The sequence below is a fragment of the Parus major genome, chromosome 5 (genome assembly GCF_001522545.3).
Source record: "Parus major isolate Abel chromosome 5, Parus_major1.1, whole genome shotgun sequence".
Lineage (NCBI taxonomy): Eukaryota > Metazoa > Chordata > Aves > Passeriformes > Paridae > Parus > Parus major.
This window is the reverse complement of record NC_031774.1, coordinates 7,725,954-7,738,759: the sequence shown is the minus strand read 5'-3', so window position 1 is coordinate 7,738,759 and position 12,806 is coordinate 7,725,954. Positions and strand designations below refer to the sequence as shown.

At 39.1% G+C, this 12,806-nt stretch overlaps 1 protein-coding gene across 2 annotated transcripts in view; it reads right to left on the bottom strand.

Moving 5' to 3' along the window:
* SHANK2 (SH3 and multiple ankyrin repeat domains 2) overlaps positions 1–12,806 on the bottom strand; it is a 276,475-nt gene that overhangs the window by 217,413 nt on the left and 46,256 nt on the right. For both annotated transcript variants that reach the window (XM_015631014.3, XM_015631015.3), the window contains exon 11: positions 12,032–12,109. In XM_015631014.3, the coding sequence (XP_015486500.1) occupies positions 12,032–12,109 (78 nt within the window). The remainder of the gene's footprint in view (positions 1–12,031; positions 12,110–12,806) is intronic.

Here is a 12,806-nt window from a genome sequence, read left to right as displayed (position 1 = left end):
AGTCACCCCAGTGTCTCACTCACTGTCTCACAGACAGATGTTTCTTTCAAACGATGCAACTGGTTCCAGGGCCTTGCTGTTTGCCATGGCAGGCAGCGCCAGATGCTCTGCTGCCAAGCCAAGGGAGGAAGGAAGAGTTTAATCGACATTTGGCGAGTTGCTACGGGTGTAACCAAGGGACAGCTCAACTGAGTGGAAACCTGAATGAATGAAACAGCTGCAAGGCAGGGACTGGGAGGGAGCAGGCAGGAGGTGGGAGCATCCCAGCACTCCTACTCCAGCACTGGGCGAGGAGCAACACCCTCAACACTGGCACCTTCACAAGTGGGTCTCTTTCTCCTGACAGATCATTCTCATCCCTGGCCTTCTGATATTCACAGTCAGAAACATTCCCTCTGGATAAAGGCATTGTTTAAGTTGCCTTTCAGGAGTCAATTCAGAAATTAAATATTTGAGGCATCAGGTTAGTTCTGCTTTTTCTCAGTCATGTTCCCCAAAGAAACTTAGTTTAAATAATGGCAAATAAAAGTACATTATGTAAACAGAGAAACTGGCCAGATGTTCTGTTACAGGTTTCAGTGTGACAGAGTTTCACAGCATTTTCAGACTCTGCATCAGACAGAAGTAGCACTGACTCACCACCATCTCTCTGTTTAGCCCAATATATGCAGTTCTAAAGATACCAATTTATTACATTTGAGTATTTACATTTATTATGGGAATTAATGCACTCTTTTCTTCCTTTTGGGAAACTGGAAGTTGTACTTACACTTCACCTGGCACTAACCTTTCACAATTGATTTTTTCCTGCTCTTTAAATGTATCACAGGTAGAGATTATAATAAATTAGAGCATGATTTTGTAGCCTGTTAACAAATACAGTTTTAGAGCTTTATGGGCTACTCCCTGAAAGGCAAACACCACAGCTAAATTACATTACCACTCTTGGGAATGAACTGCTCCACCCAAGGAGAAACAATATAAAAAAGACAGAAACTGAAGCTGTCCCCTCTCTAAATGAAGACAATGAACTGTGACAAACTTTCTCTGTGAGACTGAAGAAAGCCCCTTAGTCCTTTTATGTTCCACTCAGTCCAGGCTTCTGCACTTTTGCTGCACATGCTTACATTTGAGAGACCCAAAGCTCTGAAATGCAGAGCCTTTGGAAGGAGCAGAGGGAGCTGCAGTGTTGTAGCTGCCATTCACAGTGAGCACATAAAACATCACCACTCTCCACCTGCTTTTTCCCCCCCACCCCGCTCTTCTCTTCCAGACAATTTCCCTTTCCTGAGGAAAATGCATTTCACTATTCTTTCCTTCAGGACAAATATTTCACTTTCTCTATTCTCTGGCAGCCAGTAGTGCTTATTGAATGATGCCTTTTCCAGAAAGCTTGGAAAGGCAGGAAGTTCAGGCATGGTGCTATACAATAAAGGAGGCAACTCCAGCCTAGCACAAAATGTGAATTACATTCAGTGCAAATGAGGGTGGACAGACAGGACACTGAGGTAAATCTTCTCCAGAGGTTCCCATCTACAGTGGGAACTACGAGAAAGAAGTCACACAACCCTGTGAATGAGAGTTTATCCATCAGACTAGCAACTGTCCTTCACTTAAACCACAGGCTCACAAAATCATAAATTATTTCTCATTGTGCCAAGGACTATATTACTTTAACAATGAAAAAACACCACTCAAGCAGTCACAGGCATCACACAACAGGATTCACTATCAGCAGACGCACATGAGAAATTAACACAAGGGAATTTAGAAGGAAGGGTTAGAATCACTTCCTTAATTAAAAGATTTTCAGAACTGCTCATCCACATATAATCAGGATGTGTTTGCTTAGTATTAAAAATATACAACTACATTCCAATAACCACAGCTTTTGGAGATTGACACCTCTTTAATTTGATACAAAAATCCAATGGCGTTAACTGTGGAACAATGAAAATGTAACGTAGCTAAGCTTCAACAAATTTATTTTCTACTGTGTCCTCTGGAAAGAAAAGCTCTCCCTAATAAAACAAAGAGGTACTTGGAGACTAAAGCCACTCTGAATTCAGTCCCAGCACACCATCAAGCCCACAGCAGTCATCCCCAAGGACATCAGGAAGTTAAATTTAGGTTGTTAAGTGCCAAGACCCTATTCCAACGTGTTCCCGTGTAGGACACGGCAGCGGGAGGCTCCATCCCTGATAAATGGTGACACAAAATCACCCAGCACGTTCAGCAGACTCAAACAAATCCCATCCTAAATGGATCTGCATTAGCTGCTCCCATGTAGTGTGCAGATTTTATAACTATCCTCAACGGGACAGATGGAGTTCAGTTTGGAAAAGCAGGAAGCAATCTGTGTTCCGAATTTCTTTTCCATAGGTGTGGGATGGAAATGTATCGATCACCCGCTGTGGGTTCCTTACGCAATTCTACAAGTGCAGGAGCCTGCACTTGTAGAGAGAAGTTTATTGATTCAAAGAGCACCACAAGTACTTGGAACTCGGATTCCTCAGGAAAGCCAATCTCTTGTAATGCTTGAGCAAAACGTGACAATGTGGCAAACATTGTTCTGAGCTCAAATCACAACACAGACCTCAGGTGTTCTCCATCAGAATGTTAAGAATTCCAAATGGGTCTTTCTATGAACCAGCTGGAAAATCCTACACAACTGCCACAGCCATACAGTCTAACACAGAACTGCTGAACAAACATGAATTCCATATTTCACTTTGCAAAAAGCAAAAGGCTAAGTTTCACCCCACATTTTGTAGTTCCTTGGGCTGCAGTTGATTTTTGACTTTGAGGCTACGACACAGCAAAATAAAAGTAGCGGAAGCTTCTTGGTTCACCTCATTAAAAAATAAAACCGAATGCTTAATTAATATTCTATTAATATCACTAATTCCCTGTCTTTATCTAAGAGTGCTGATGAATACATAGAATATGGATGACAAAAACATGACCTCCAGGAGATACACATTCTTGCATTATGGAGCATACATTTACACTCCAAAACTTCATTAAAAAAATAATCAATTCTGAAGTTGAAATGTAATACATCTATTTAGAAATATGTCAGAAGCAAATAACTCCTTTAGGAAGTTTATGGTTGTGCAATATTTTGTACATTTAAAAAAACAATAATGCTTTTGTTGAAAATAGATCAGAACTGAAAAGGTTTAATCTTATAAAATAAAATTAATTTTATCCATTTGAAGTTTCCTTTCATGTGTAACATTTTCAAGTTTTTGCAAAACTCACTGCAATAAGGTAAGATAGAATAAAGAAAACCAGTAAAATTGGATTTCTTTTCTTTAAATAATAGTCAGCAAAGGTTTATATTAATTGCAGAAATAACCCACATTCTCTACCAGGACAATAAATGCTGAAAATTTTCCTAAATTACTTTATATTAATGTTATGAAGAAATACAAGTAAAAAAAAATCATATTCAGCATTTTCCTGCATGCTTCTTTCCTGGACAGAAGAGAACTCTTAACATTTTTAATTAGATAATGTAATACAAGCTCAATATTATGCATTTTGAAAGGAACTAACTGTGTTTATTAATATATCTGATGTCCAGTAGATGGCAAAATATCAGCAACCACCACCTTTTAATCTTGGTACTTGATTCATTCAAACCCCAAAGTAATTTTTTTTTTATTTTTTGTTTCCAATATCCACTTTTTATTTCATTGGAGAGCAGGATTAGCTTTACCTTTTGGATGTTTTCTGTCTATTATCTGCTTGAAAGCCAATTTCATCTTCGTCAGGTCTCGATACAACAAAGCACAGTAATGTTACTATCCTTTAAATAGTCCTTTGAAGACAGTTTCTTCACCACTGAATTTTTTTTTCCTCCAAGAGCATTCTGCTGCTACTGTTCCCAAATTTGCCAGCACATGTTAGCATACTGTGTACTAAAATCTCTTAGCAACAATATCTTAGTGTCTAACATTTCCCATCTTCCAACTCTGATTCACGGAGCCATCTGTAGTCAGATATTGACATGCAGCATCCTAAAATAGGCACCTTACATTTGCTCAACAACTAGTTTTAGCATCCGAAAATATAAATTATGGGGAGATGGCCAATATTTCTATGAGGCTCCTCAGCATTCCCAGCACTGTTTAAACAAAGGCTCGCCACAATCGGTTCACCTCGGTATTAAGGACAAAGTATTCCCGCTTTTCCAAAGGACAGTTCTGCTTACGTAACCCTCCAAGCAATCCCAGGCTTCCCTGGTGAGGACCACCTCACATTGCTACTCAGGCTCTTTTTAACAGTAATCAAAGACTAGGTTTTCAGTCTCCAAGATCTGAGCATTCTTCACACCCCTGGAAGCCTCAGGCCCACGGGAAGCATCCCATGATGGGTGGGACAAGGTCAATGTCCCAGCTGAGTGAAGCCAAAGGGACTTCTGCTGTAGGAAATGCAACAATATCCCACACTCAGGAGGAAAATTTACAACCACAGCCAACCAAGCACTGCTTTTGTCTCCCAAAACTCTTCCCAAGCTTGCCCTCAGAAAATACAGTATCTTCTTTTCAGCTGCAGCAAATTAACTCTTAGCAGCAAAGACTTTGCATAACCCAAGTTATTTGTGGCATTGTGCTGTGCAATTCTGTACAACTTAAAAGCATAGCACTGTACTAAAAATGTTAATTAAACAGGAACAGGAAATGTTAATTAAAAATAATCATATTCAGCAGAATACATTATATAGGAAGAGTTGATAGTATGGCTTTGGAACTGTCTCAAGTGTGAGAAACACACTTCCACCCCAGCGAAATCAGCGGGATTTCATCCACTTCAAAGGTACTGAGATTTACCCTAAATACTTTGCAAGCAATTAATATTTTAAAAACAAGCAAATACACAACAACATGCAGCCAAATACAGCTGGACTTTATAAAAAAAAAGTACACTGCAAGCATAACAGTGCTGGCACATTTTCCTTGCTAAAATGCTGGGTTTGCTTGCAAGAGATTTGACAGCCCCCATGGGTCTTCTGTAATACACTCAGTAGCCATGAAGCTATGCCAGGGCTGAGCAAATTCCAGTCAGAATATGGAGAAGGCAATCACTGTGAATGACCTCTTTTCTGTCTCTTTTAGATCCTGCAGTGCTGTCTTAGCGGGACTGGACAACACCTAAAATGCCTACAGGCACCTTTGTTCATTTCCCATAGCCTTCCTTACTAAGGTTTAAAAGACAGAACCTGTGTTTTATTCTCCACTGTCCTTTCACGAAAACACACAACTGCGTTCTTAAAATCTTATTTTCTTATTCATGAATTAGCAATGACTGAATACCTCCAGATTAAACTAAGCCTGTGTGGACACCAAGATAAAAAATATAAGTCCTTTCCTCACAACATGGGAGCAAATCACTATTAAATCATCTCCTCCCTAGGCTTTGAAATGCAAACTTAACTCCTAGGACAAAAGGAATCGTTGTTATGCAAGAACCAGCTTGACAGGAAGTGTTGAACTGAATACACCAGCAAGTCAAGCAGAGTTACAAGGAAACATGTCAGGAAGCCTAAAAAGGAACATGCAGACAAATCCATCCCAGGAACTTCGCTGCTTCACAATGTTCTTTTATTTCCTCCTGTTTCCTCCACGGAGAAGTAGCTCAGATTTTTAAGTTATCCTACTTTATACATGCTATATTGATCCTCCTCCATGGTCACTGCATCTATTGGGAAATGTTAAATTTCTATCTATTTTAAAAGTGGAGGGAAAAACCTTCCATCTTCTCCCTGCTTCTCTGCTGCAATGCCACCCAGCACGTTATCCTCAAGCAAGATGCATTTTCCTACACTCGTGTTTTAATAATTAAAACAAAGCAGAAAAAGCCAAGTGTGATACACACACACATTTACAATTACAAACTCATTCCTCAGGAAAATCTAGCTCAAGCTGCAAAGAGCCATCAAAAGCCATTTATTACATAACCCCTATTACTGCTACATGGGCGAGCAGCAGTTCCAAAGGAGTATTTACTGAAAGCAGATAAAGCCAGGTTGCAGCATCAGATGAATCAGATAAGACACAGCCAGCAACAAAATTGACTTAATTTTCTTCATCCCCTCCAATAATATGCTAAATCAAAAAGCCATGAAATGCAATCTTCTCCAGCTGAACTCTCCTAGAAAAAGGCTGAGAACGTGTGCTATTTGCTAGGTTTTGTTTTCCTTGGCTCTATAGGAAACATTGGGCTGTGCAGAGAATTCAGCTCAAGGGTTTACAGGTCTGTGCTTCTGTAGGGTGAAATCTTCCACCTCTCCAGACAGCCCTACCTCATGGAAAAGCCAAAACCCACCACGTTAGCAGCTTCTTCCCCAAACACTTTCAGAAAAAAAGTCTTCCTACTCACAGCAGACAGACACACACTTCCCACTATTTCACAGCAGAAACTTTCAGGGATTCAGTTTTGCAAACACTTAATAATATAGTGTTGCTTCAACTGCTAAGCCAAATGGCTGGAAATCCTTCTGGAAAGCCCTTAGGATAAAATGCAGCAGTGAATAAGACACTGGAATTATTTTACCTAATACATTTGGTGGTTCCATTCCAAACTCTGTGGGTTAACTACAATAAAACCTTTGGAAACAGCAGTCTAGCAATAGTCCATGCCAATAACATACTCTGATGGAGATGGGATTGCCAACTGCTTGCCAGGAATGCTCCCTCCAAATGGCAGTGGAAGAAGATGCTAAGTCTGTCCCACAGGCACAGATCCTATATTTTTATAAGGAGCAAGAATTTGGATATAGCCAGGAGATAATGCTGAAGTGCAAAAGCAAGAAATGATGCCACACAACACTCAACCATCACAATTCCAAGCATGAATCCATCCCTGCAGGCCTGAAGTGCCCATGAGTCCCACTCACAGGTTATTTTATCTCCCAGGTAAACTGAACAGTGTTGACAACACAAAACAACATGGTTTAAATTAGGATTATACAAATCCCCATTGCCTCTTTTAACTTCACCCACGACAACTAATTGTGTCTGAATCACACTCAAGCCTTTCTTACTTTAAGGCAAGAGCTGGTGGTGACCCTTACAATTTACTTTGCTTAATTTAATTAATGTTCCCTTTTATAACTTCTGAGCTTTGTTTCTGGTAGAACAAACAGATTGGCTTCTAACTACCTCAGAGATTCCACTTTTCCCAGAGAAATTGGCCTGCCTGTGGCAAAACCTGAGACATGTCTGCTGGACAGTCCTGTCTGAGCATGGAGAATGGGGAAAAAAGGAAAAAAAGGGTCATTTACATGGAAAGCAACACAACAGATGGTCACATGGAGACTCCTCCATAAGTTTGCATTTGGTAAAAAAATAAAGACACATCCTGAAGTTAAGTATTTTTAGCATCTCCAAGCATGGCAATATTATGTCCTGCTCAATAAGAGGTAATCATATAATTTCATTCTTTTATGCTTTACTTCCATTTGGCTGCTTTTCTGAAAAACGACAGGGTTAAAACAAATGTCAGGAGGGACCAGCCAGAACTAAGAAAACCATCCCTGAGTCAGGAGAAATCAATTTAGCTCCATTCTGTATCCATATGGATTTTTCTGCTCCTGTATCTCCTAATATTCTCAGGAATAATTCATTTGCCACCACTTCACCCAATATAAATTTCCCCCCTTTTAGTTATTCCCCTTCCTTTTAATTATTATTATTTTAATTTTAATTATATCTTTTTAAGAAATTGTGCTGAGTGTGCCTACATATATACAGACTCATGTCTTTTGATTTTTAAAGAAAAAATCCATAGTTTGTTCTGGAATGGTCACTTCTATAGATTTTGTTTTTAAAGTACAAATATGTTCCATTATTTGACTGAAATCAGAAGAAAAGCTGGAAAAAGCTTAAAGTCTGACTAAAGGCAGAATGCATCATGAACTCATAGCTGCATTTTTTCTCAACTATATCCAATATTCAGTGATTCATTGTTCACACAGGTGCTTCAGGAAAGAAATTGGGATGGAAATAAATACATGGAAAAAGCAAAGTCTTTCTGTAATTCATTTGCTCCATGAACACAACAGTTCCATATTTTATCACCATGACAGTAGGCATTATTTTATATTTAATTTATATTTAATATATTTAATTTATAAGATTTCTTTCTGAGGCAGCTGATAAAGATTTTGGGTTTAAAATTAGTTTTCACTTCTTTCCAAACAAAAAAAGACTAAACAAAAACAAAACAAAAAGTCCCAAAAACAACACCAAAAAAAAAAAAAAAAAAAAAACCCAGAAAAAAAACCCAGACACACAAAACTCAGAAGAACTTTTTGTCCTTTGCAACTAAAAATGCCAATAACCTAAATCTAAACTAGGCTTTGGGAAGCCATTCTAGTGAGGTGCTGGATATGCCCAGTAGTGTGTTTTCCTCCCAGACAGCTGAGCTTCCAAATCCATGGGTTTAGTTCCTACTCCTGGTTTTGGAACCCCTGTGTCTGAGTCAGTCTGGAAACCAGTTCCCACTGCCAGGTTATTAACGTGGAGATCAGCACACAGGGCAATTAAAGAAAATAAAACTAAACACCACAACATAACACAACGGGAGAGAGAGGACAAGGAGGGGTGGGTCAGCTGAGTTTTTCAGTGTGAGGAAAACAACACATGTTTTCCCTCACCCAGACTCCAAAAGAGCTGAATCATTTTGTTTTTCTGAACAACAGAGATGCCAGGCATGGAAAATTTCAGTTCAAATTATTCAAATCTGGCAAAAAGTAAAGTGTGAGCAATTGAAAATAGAGGCAGGGCCAACACACTGAAAGGAGCAATTCTACCTGCAGTGCAGCTGGAAGATTGCTGCTCCTCCTGCAATCCATGGGATGTAGGCACATGGATTATCCAGGCTGGTCTGGGACAGCAAAGGCAAATCATTAAGGATGCCTGAGACACAAACCATTCTCAGGTACAACTCACTGTTGAAAGGTGGCACTAAATGCCACCTTAGAATAGCTGCTCTGTACATTCAAACATATCTGTTCTAAAAACATTGACTAATTATTAGCACTATTAGCTAAAATAGTGCTTTATTGCCCACTTGAATTATTCATAGGGAGCTGCTGAACACTAAAATAAAAAGACCTGATAAATAAGGTGTATGTTCATTTTAACTTACACTTCATTTCAACAGCTTGTAAACACTGCAAAACACAGATTTCTTAGCTATTGGATTAATATTTGCTAGATAGGCAATGAATTATTTTACATTAACCTAGAAGCACAAGAACTATGTGGAAAACCAAGTAGCTTGGACAGTGATGGGATACCATGGATTTTCTGAAAGGATATTTCTGAAGATTTCACTAATGAAATAGAAACTAATAAACTGCATGGCCCAGCCAAGATGAGCTGAGTAAGTGATTAATAAACAGAACTGGCAATGTATTATAACGATGTGGCACAGGTTTCATCTCACCTCAAATTACTAAAATTAAAATACAGGAAAATTTCTGCTGACCCCATGTTCTGCAGACATCCAGCAATGGGTGACATCAGCTGTACCCAACACTGATTGCTGACTTGATGCACCCCTGGAATGGGTCAGGACAAAACACATCCCTGCAGAGGCAGCTACTGCAGGGTTAGATACTTAACTGGAAAATACAGACAAGCTTTCTTGTGTCCTCGACACCTCGTAATGTCATTCCGACACTAACTCTGCTGGACTCTGAAAAGGCAAAAAGGACACCCAGATCTCAGGTGTGCATGGTGTGGGATCCCTGAATTAAGTGGCACAGAATTCAGCCCAGATTAGTTTTCCTTCCTGCAATCTGTTGTATCTATGCTTGCTTTAACAAACAGTGTGATTTAGTGAGACGTGAGCACGTGCACATTTATTCTTTTGGTGGCAAAGTTGCACCACATTCATTGGACACTGATACCTGATACAAACTCTGCCACTCATTTTCATCAAAAGAAACAAAGCTTTGGCAGGCCTTGAAAATAGCACACAGATTTCTCTATGTGTGGATCCTGTTGTTTCTACAGAATAACACAGCTTTCATATCATCCATTTTCCAAGCAGCAACTCCAAAGAATCATCCTTTTAGGTTGTTGAGAATGGGACATAATGGAGGTGACTCAAAGGAATAGATGCTGCAGCTACAACCACTCTCATTATGTACATATGAGATGCCTCGATGTTCCTGCCTGCTGATTACATGAGCAAACATTTTTAGTATGCAAAATCCTATTAACTCAAGGGGATTCTGCATAATTTTATAACAGCTCCACTTGTGGTGTTTGATCGACTGGGTCAGCAACAGACAGATGGCAAAGAATTAATTCTAAGGCTGCTTTATTGCAGTGCTGGCATCAGGGTTTCCTCTATTCACTCCACTAGGATAAAATTGAACTTTTTCTTCATTCCCTGCACCTTTTTCTCTTCAAAGAGCAAGAACAAGAATATTGGAGCTGTCAGCACAAAGAGGAAGACAAATGAAAACTCTTCTGTGTGACATTTACCCTCCCCCCAAAATCCTAAACCAAAAAAGAAAGTTAACCTCAAAGACATCAAGTAACAAATTAATCTAATCCAAGAGATTACCCTGGAACACATCCCTCCCATAATTAGGGTTTTCTCTTGCTCCATTTTTTTGATCACTTCATAATTCTGAGGTACAGAGAAAAGTATTAGCCAGTATTTAGTGAATTTGTGCTTAGCATATATTTACATGGAAAATTATTAGCAGTCTGAAAATGGTGCCTAAAATTAAATTATTAATGCACCATTTCCCCAATTTGAGGAAAATGGTCCCAAAAGTAAACAACAATCTGGCTGGGATTTGCAAGCAGAACTCTTAAGCTCTTGAGATGCACAACTTAGGCCCAGAAAACCTTCAAAATATGGAGGGAATTAAATAGATACAGAAATATTTGGCTGAGGTTCTTTTTGAAAGCCATGTAACTACATGCAAATTTGGAGGAGTTAACTCAGAGACCCACATGGATCCAGCAAAAATTCCAACTGTTTCACTTGTCAAAGCACTGTTCTTTGAATCCTCTGCCAGCATTATCCAAAGTGGGTCAAAAAGGTAATGGGGAAGACACACCAAGGAAAGATAAATCAGGATTTCTTTTAGTTGAAAAACTCCCAGGTTTGTGGAAATGGCCCACTCCTATTTCACCATGGCACAGTTCCTGTTAATGGCACTGTGCCATCATTCTTCCAGAAACACAAAATTTTCTAACTTGAAAAAATTCTTCTGGTTTTTGTTGTTTTGTTGTTTGCGGTTTTTTTTTAATTACAGTTTCCATCCCTATTTCTCACATGTCACTTTGCATTAGGAATGTTTCTCTGACATCCAGGCTAATTAAGCCTGCTTCAGAAATAAGGGCTTGAGGTTGTCAGCCATACCTGACAACCCTTTGGACAAACAATTCTCTTCCATTTGAATTTTTTATTAAGCTTACTGAGATTGCTTTCATATCAGAAAATGGGGACAAAATTTTGACTAATCCGAAGCAAGACTTCCATTTTCTTTTGGAGATAATAGAAGGCAGCTTCAGCATCTAACGCTGATGGTGTATTGAGTCAATCACATCTCTGAAACTTAGCCCAGCCCTTTGGCCTTACATCCACGGAAGGAGAAGCTTCTTTTTGGCTAAATCAAGAAAGGCCAAGCAAACTAAAGTGGCCAGACAATCCCTGGATCACTCTTACAGGGATCTTGGATCTGTCTTACATGGGACTGGAGATCAGCACAAAGCAAGGCACATTTGACTGCAGAACACCAAGGATTTCATCTTTTGTCACCAACAGCTCACAGAAGTCTCAAACTCATTAACTGTGTCACCAGAGGGTGTTTTCCTCTCATTTCTAATTATTCCAGAACATCTTCACTTAGTGAATTAGATAAAACCCAAAGTTTTTACTCACTCACTCCACACCTGTGTTCAGCCTTGCATGGTGTGACTTCTCCCCAAACCCAAGTTCACATGATGTTTTCTTCACAATATTTCAGGGGGAAGAGGTATTTCCTTTTTACCTGAAATGGAGACTGGCTGTTGTAATTCTTGATCTCCTTGTTGGCTCCTCGGAATAGCAGCACCCTTGCACAGCTCTCCTGAAAATGATGGAAAAGGAAACTTGTTCATAAGGATCCTTTAGCTCTTAAGAGACTGTGACTGCTAAGAGGTTATGAGGTGTTTGGTCTATATCTTCATGATTGAAAAATAAACCAAATAAAGTAGCTGAGAACTTAAATTGTTAAAACAGCATTTTTAAAATGACAGGGCTTCAGGTGCTTTGCAATGTATTAGAAACACTAGGCAAGTGTCAAGAAACATGCAGGAATGCAAGAAGTAAATGTCTTATTAAACTTTAAAGCACCTGTACTGACATAGTTCCATATTTGCACAAATTTGACTCTCATATGGGTTCTTTGCCTGTTTTATAGGAAAAACAGTACTGTTAACAGAACTGGGATGAATTATATCCTTCCCTGCTGCTAAAAATTAAACAAAGCAGTTTTACCACTTATTTTGTTAGGGACTTTTTTCCAACCTATCCTCAATATTAAATGCATTATTTTTTTTATAGTACACATGAAATTATTTGATCTGTCTATACACACTGCACTGAGCAGCCTTATTGCCTTTCTTTTCCCCTAAAAAATGCTAGCAGTTACAGCAAAAAGAGGAAAATTTGGCTTCAGGCCCTCCAAACTGAGAAAATCTGCAAAGGAAATCCCTTAAAAACAATTTCTTTTGGGCCAGTACAGTGCATTGGTTAAATTATTGCTTAACATGGCTGTTAAATAC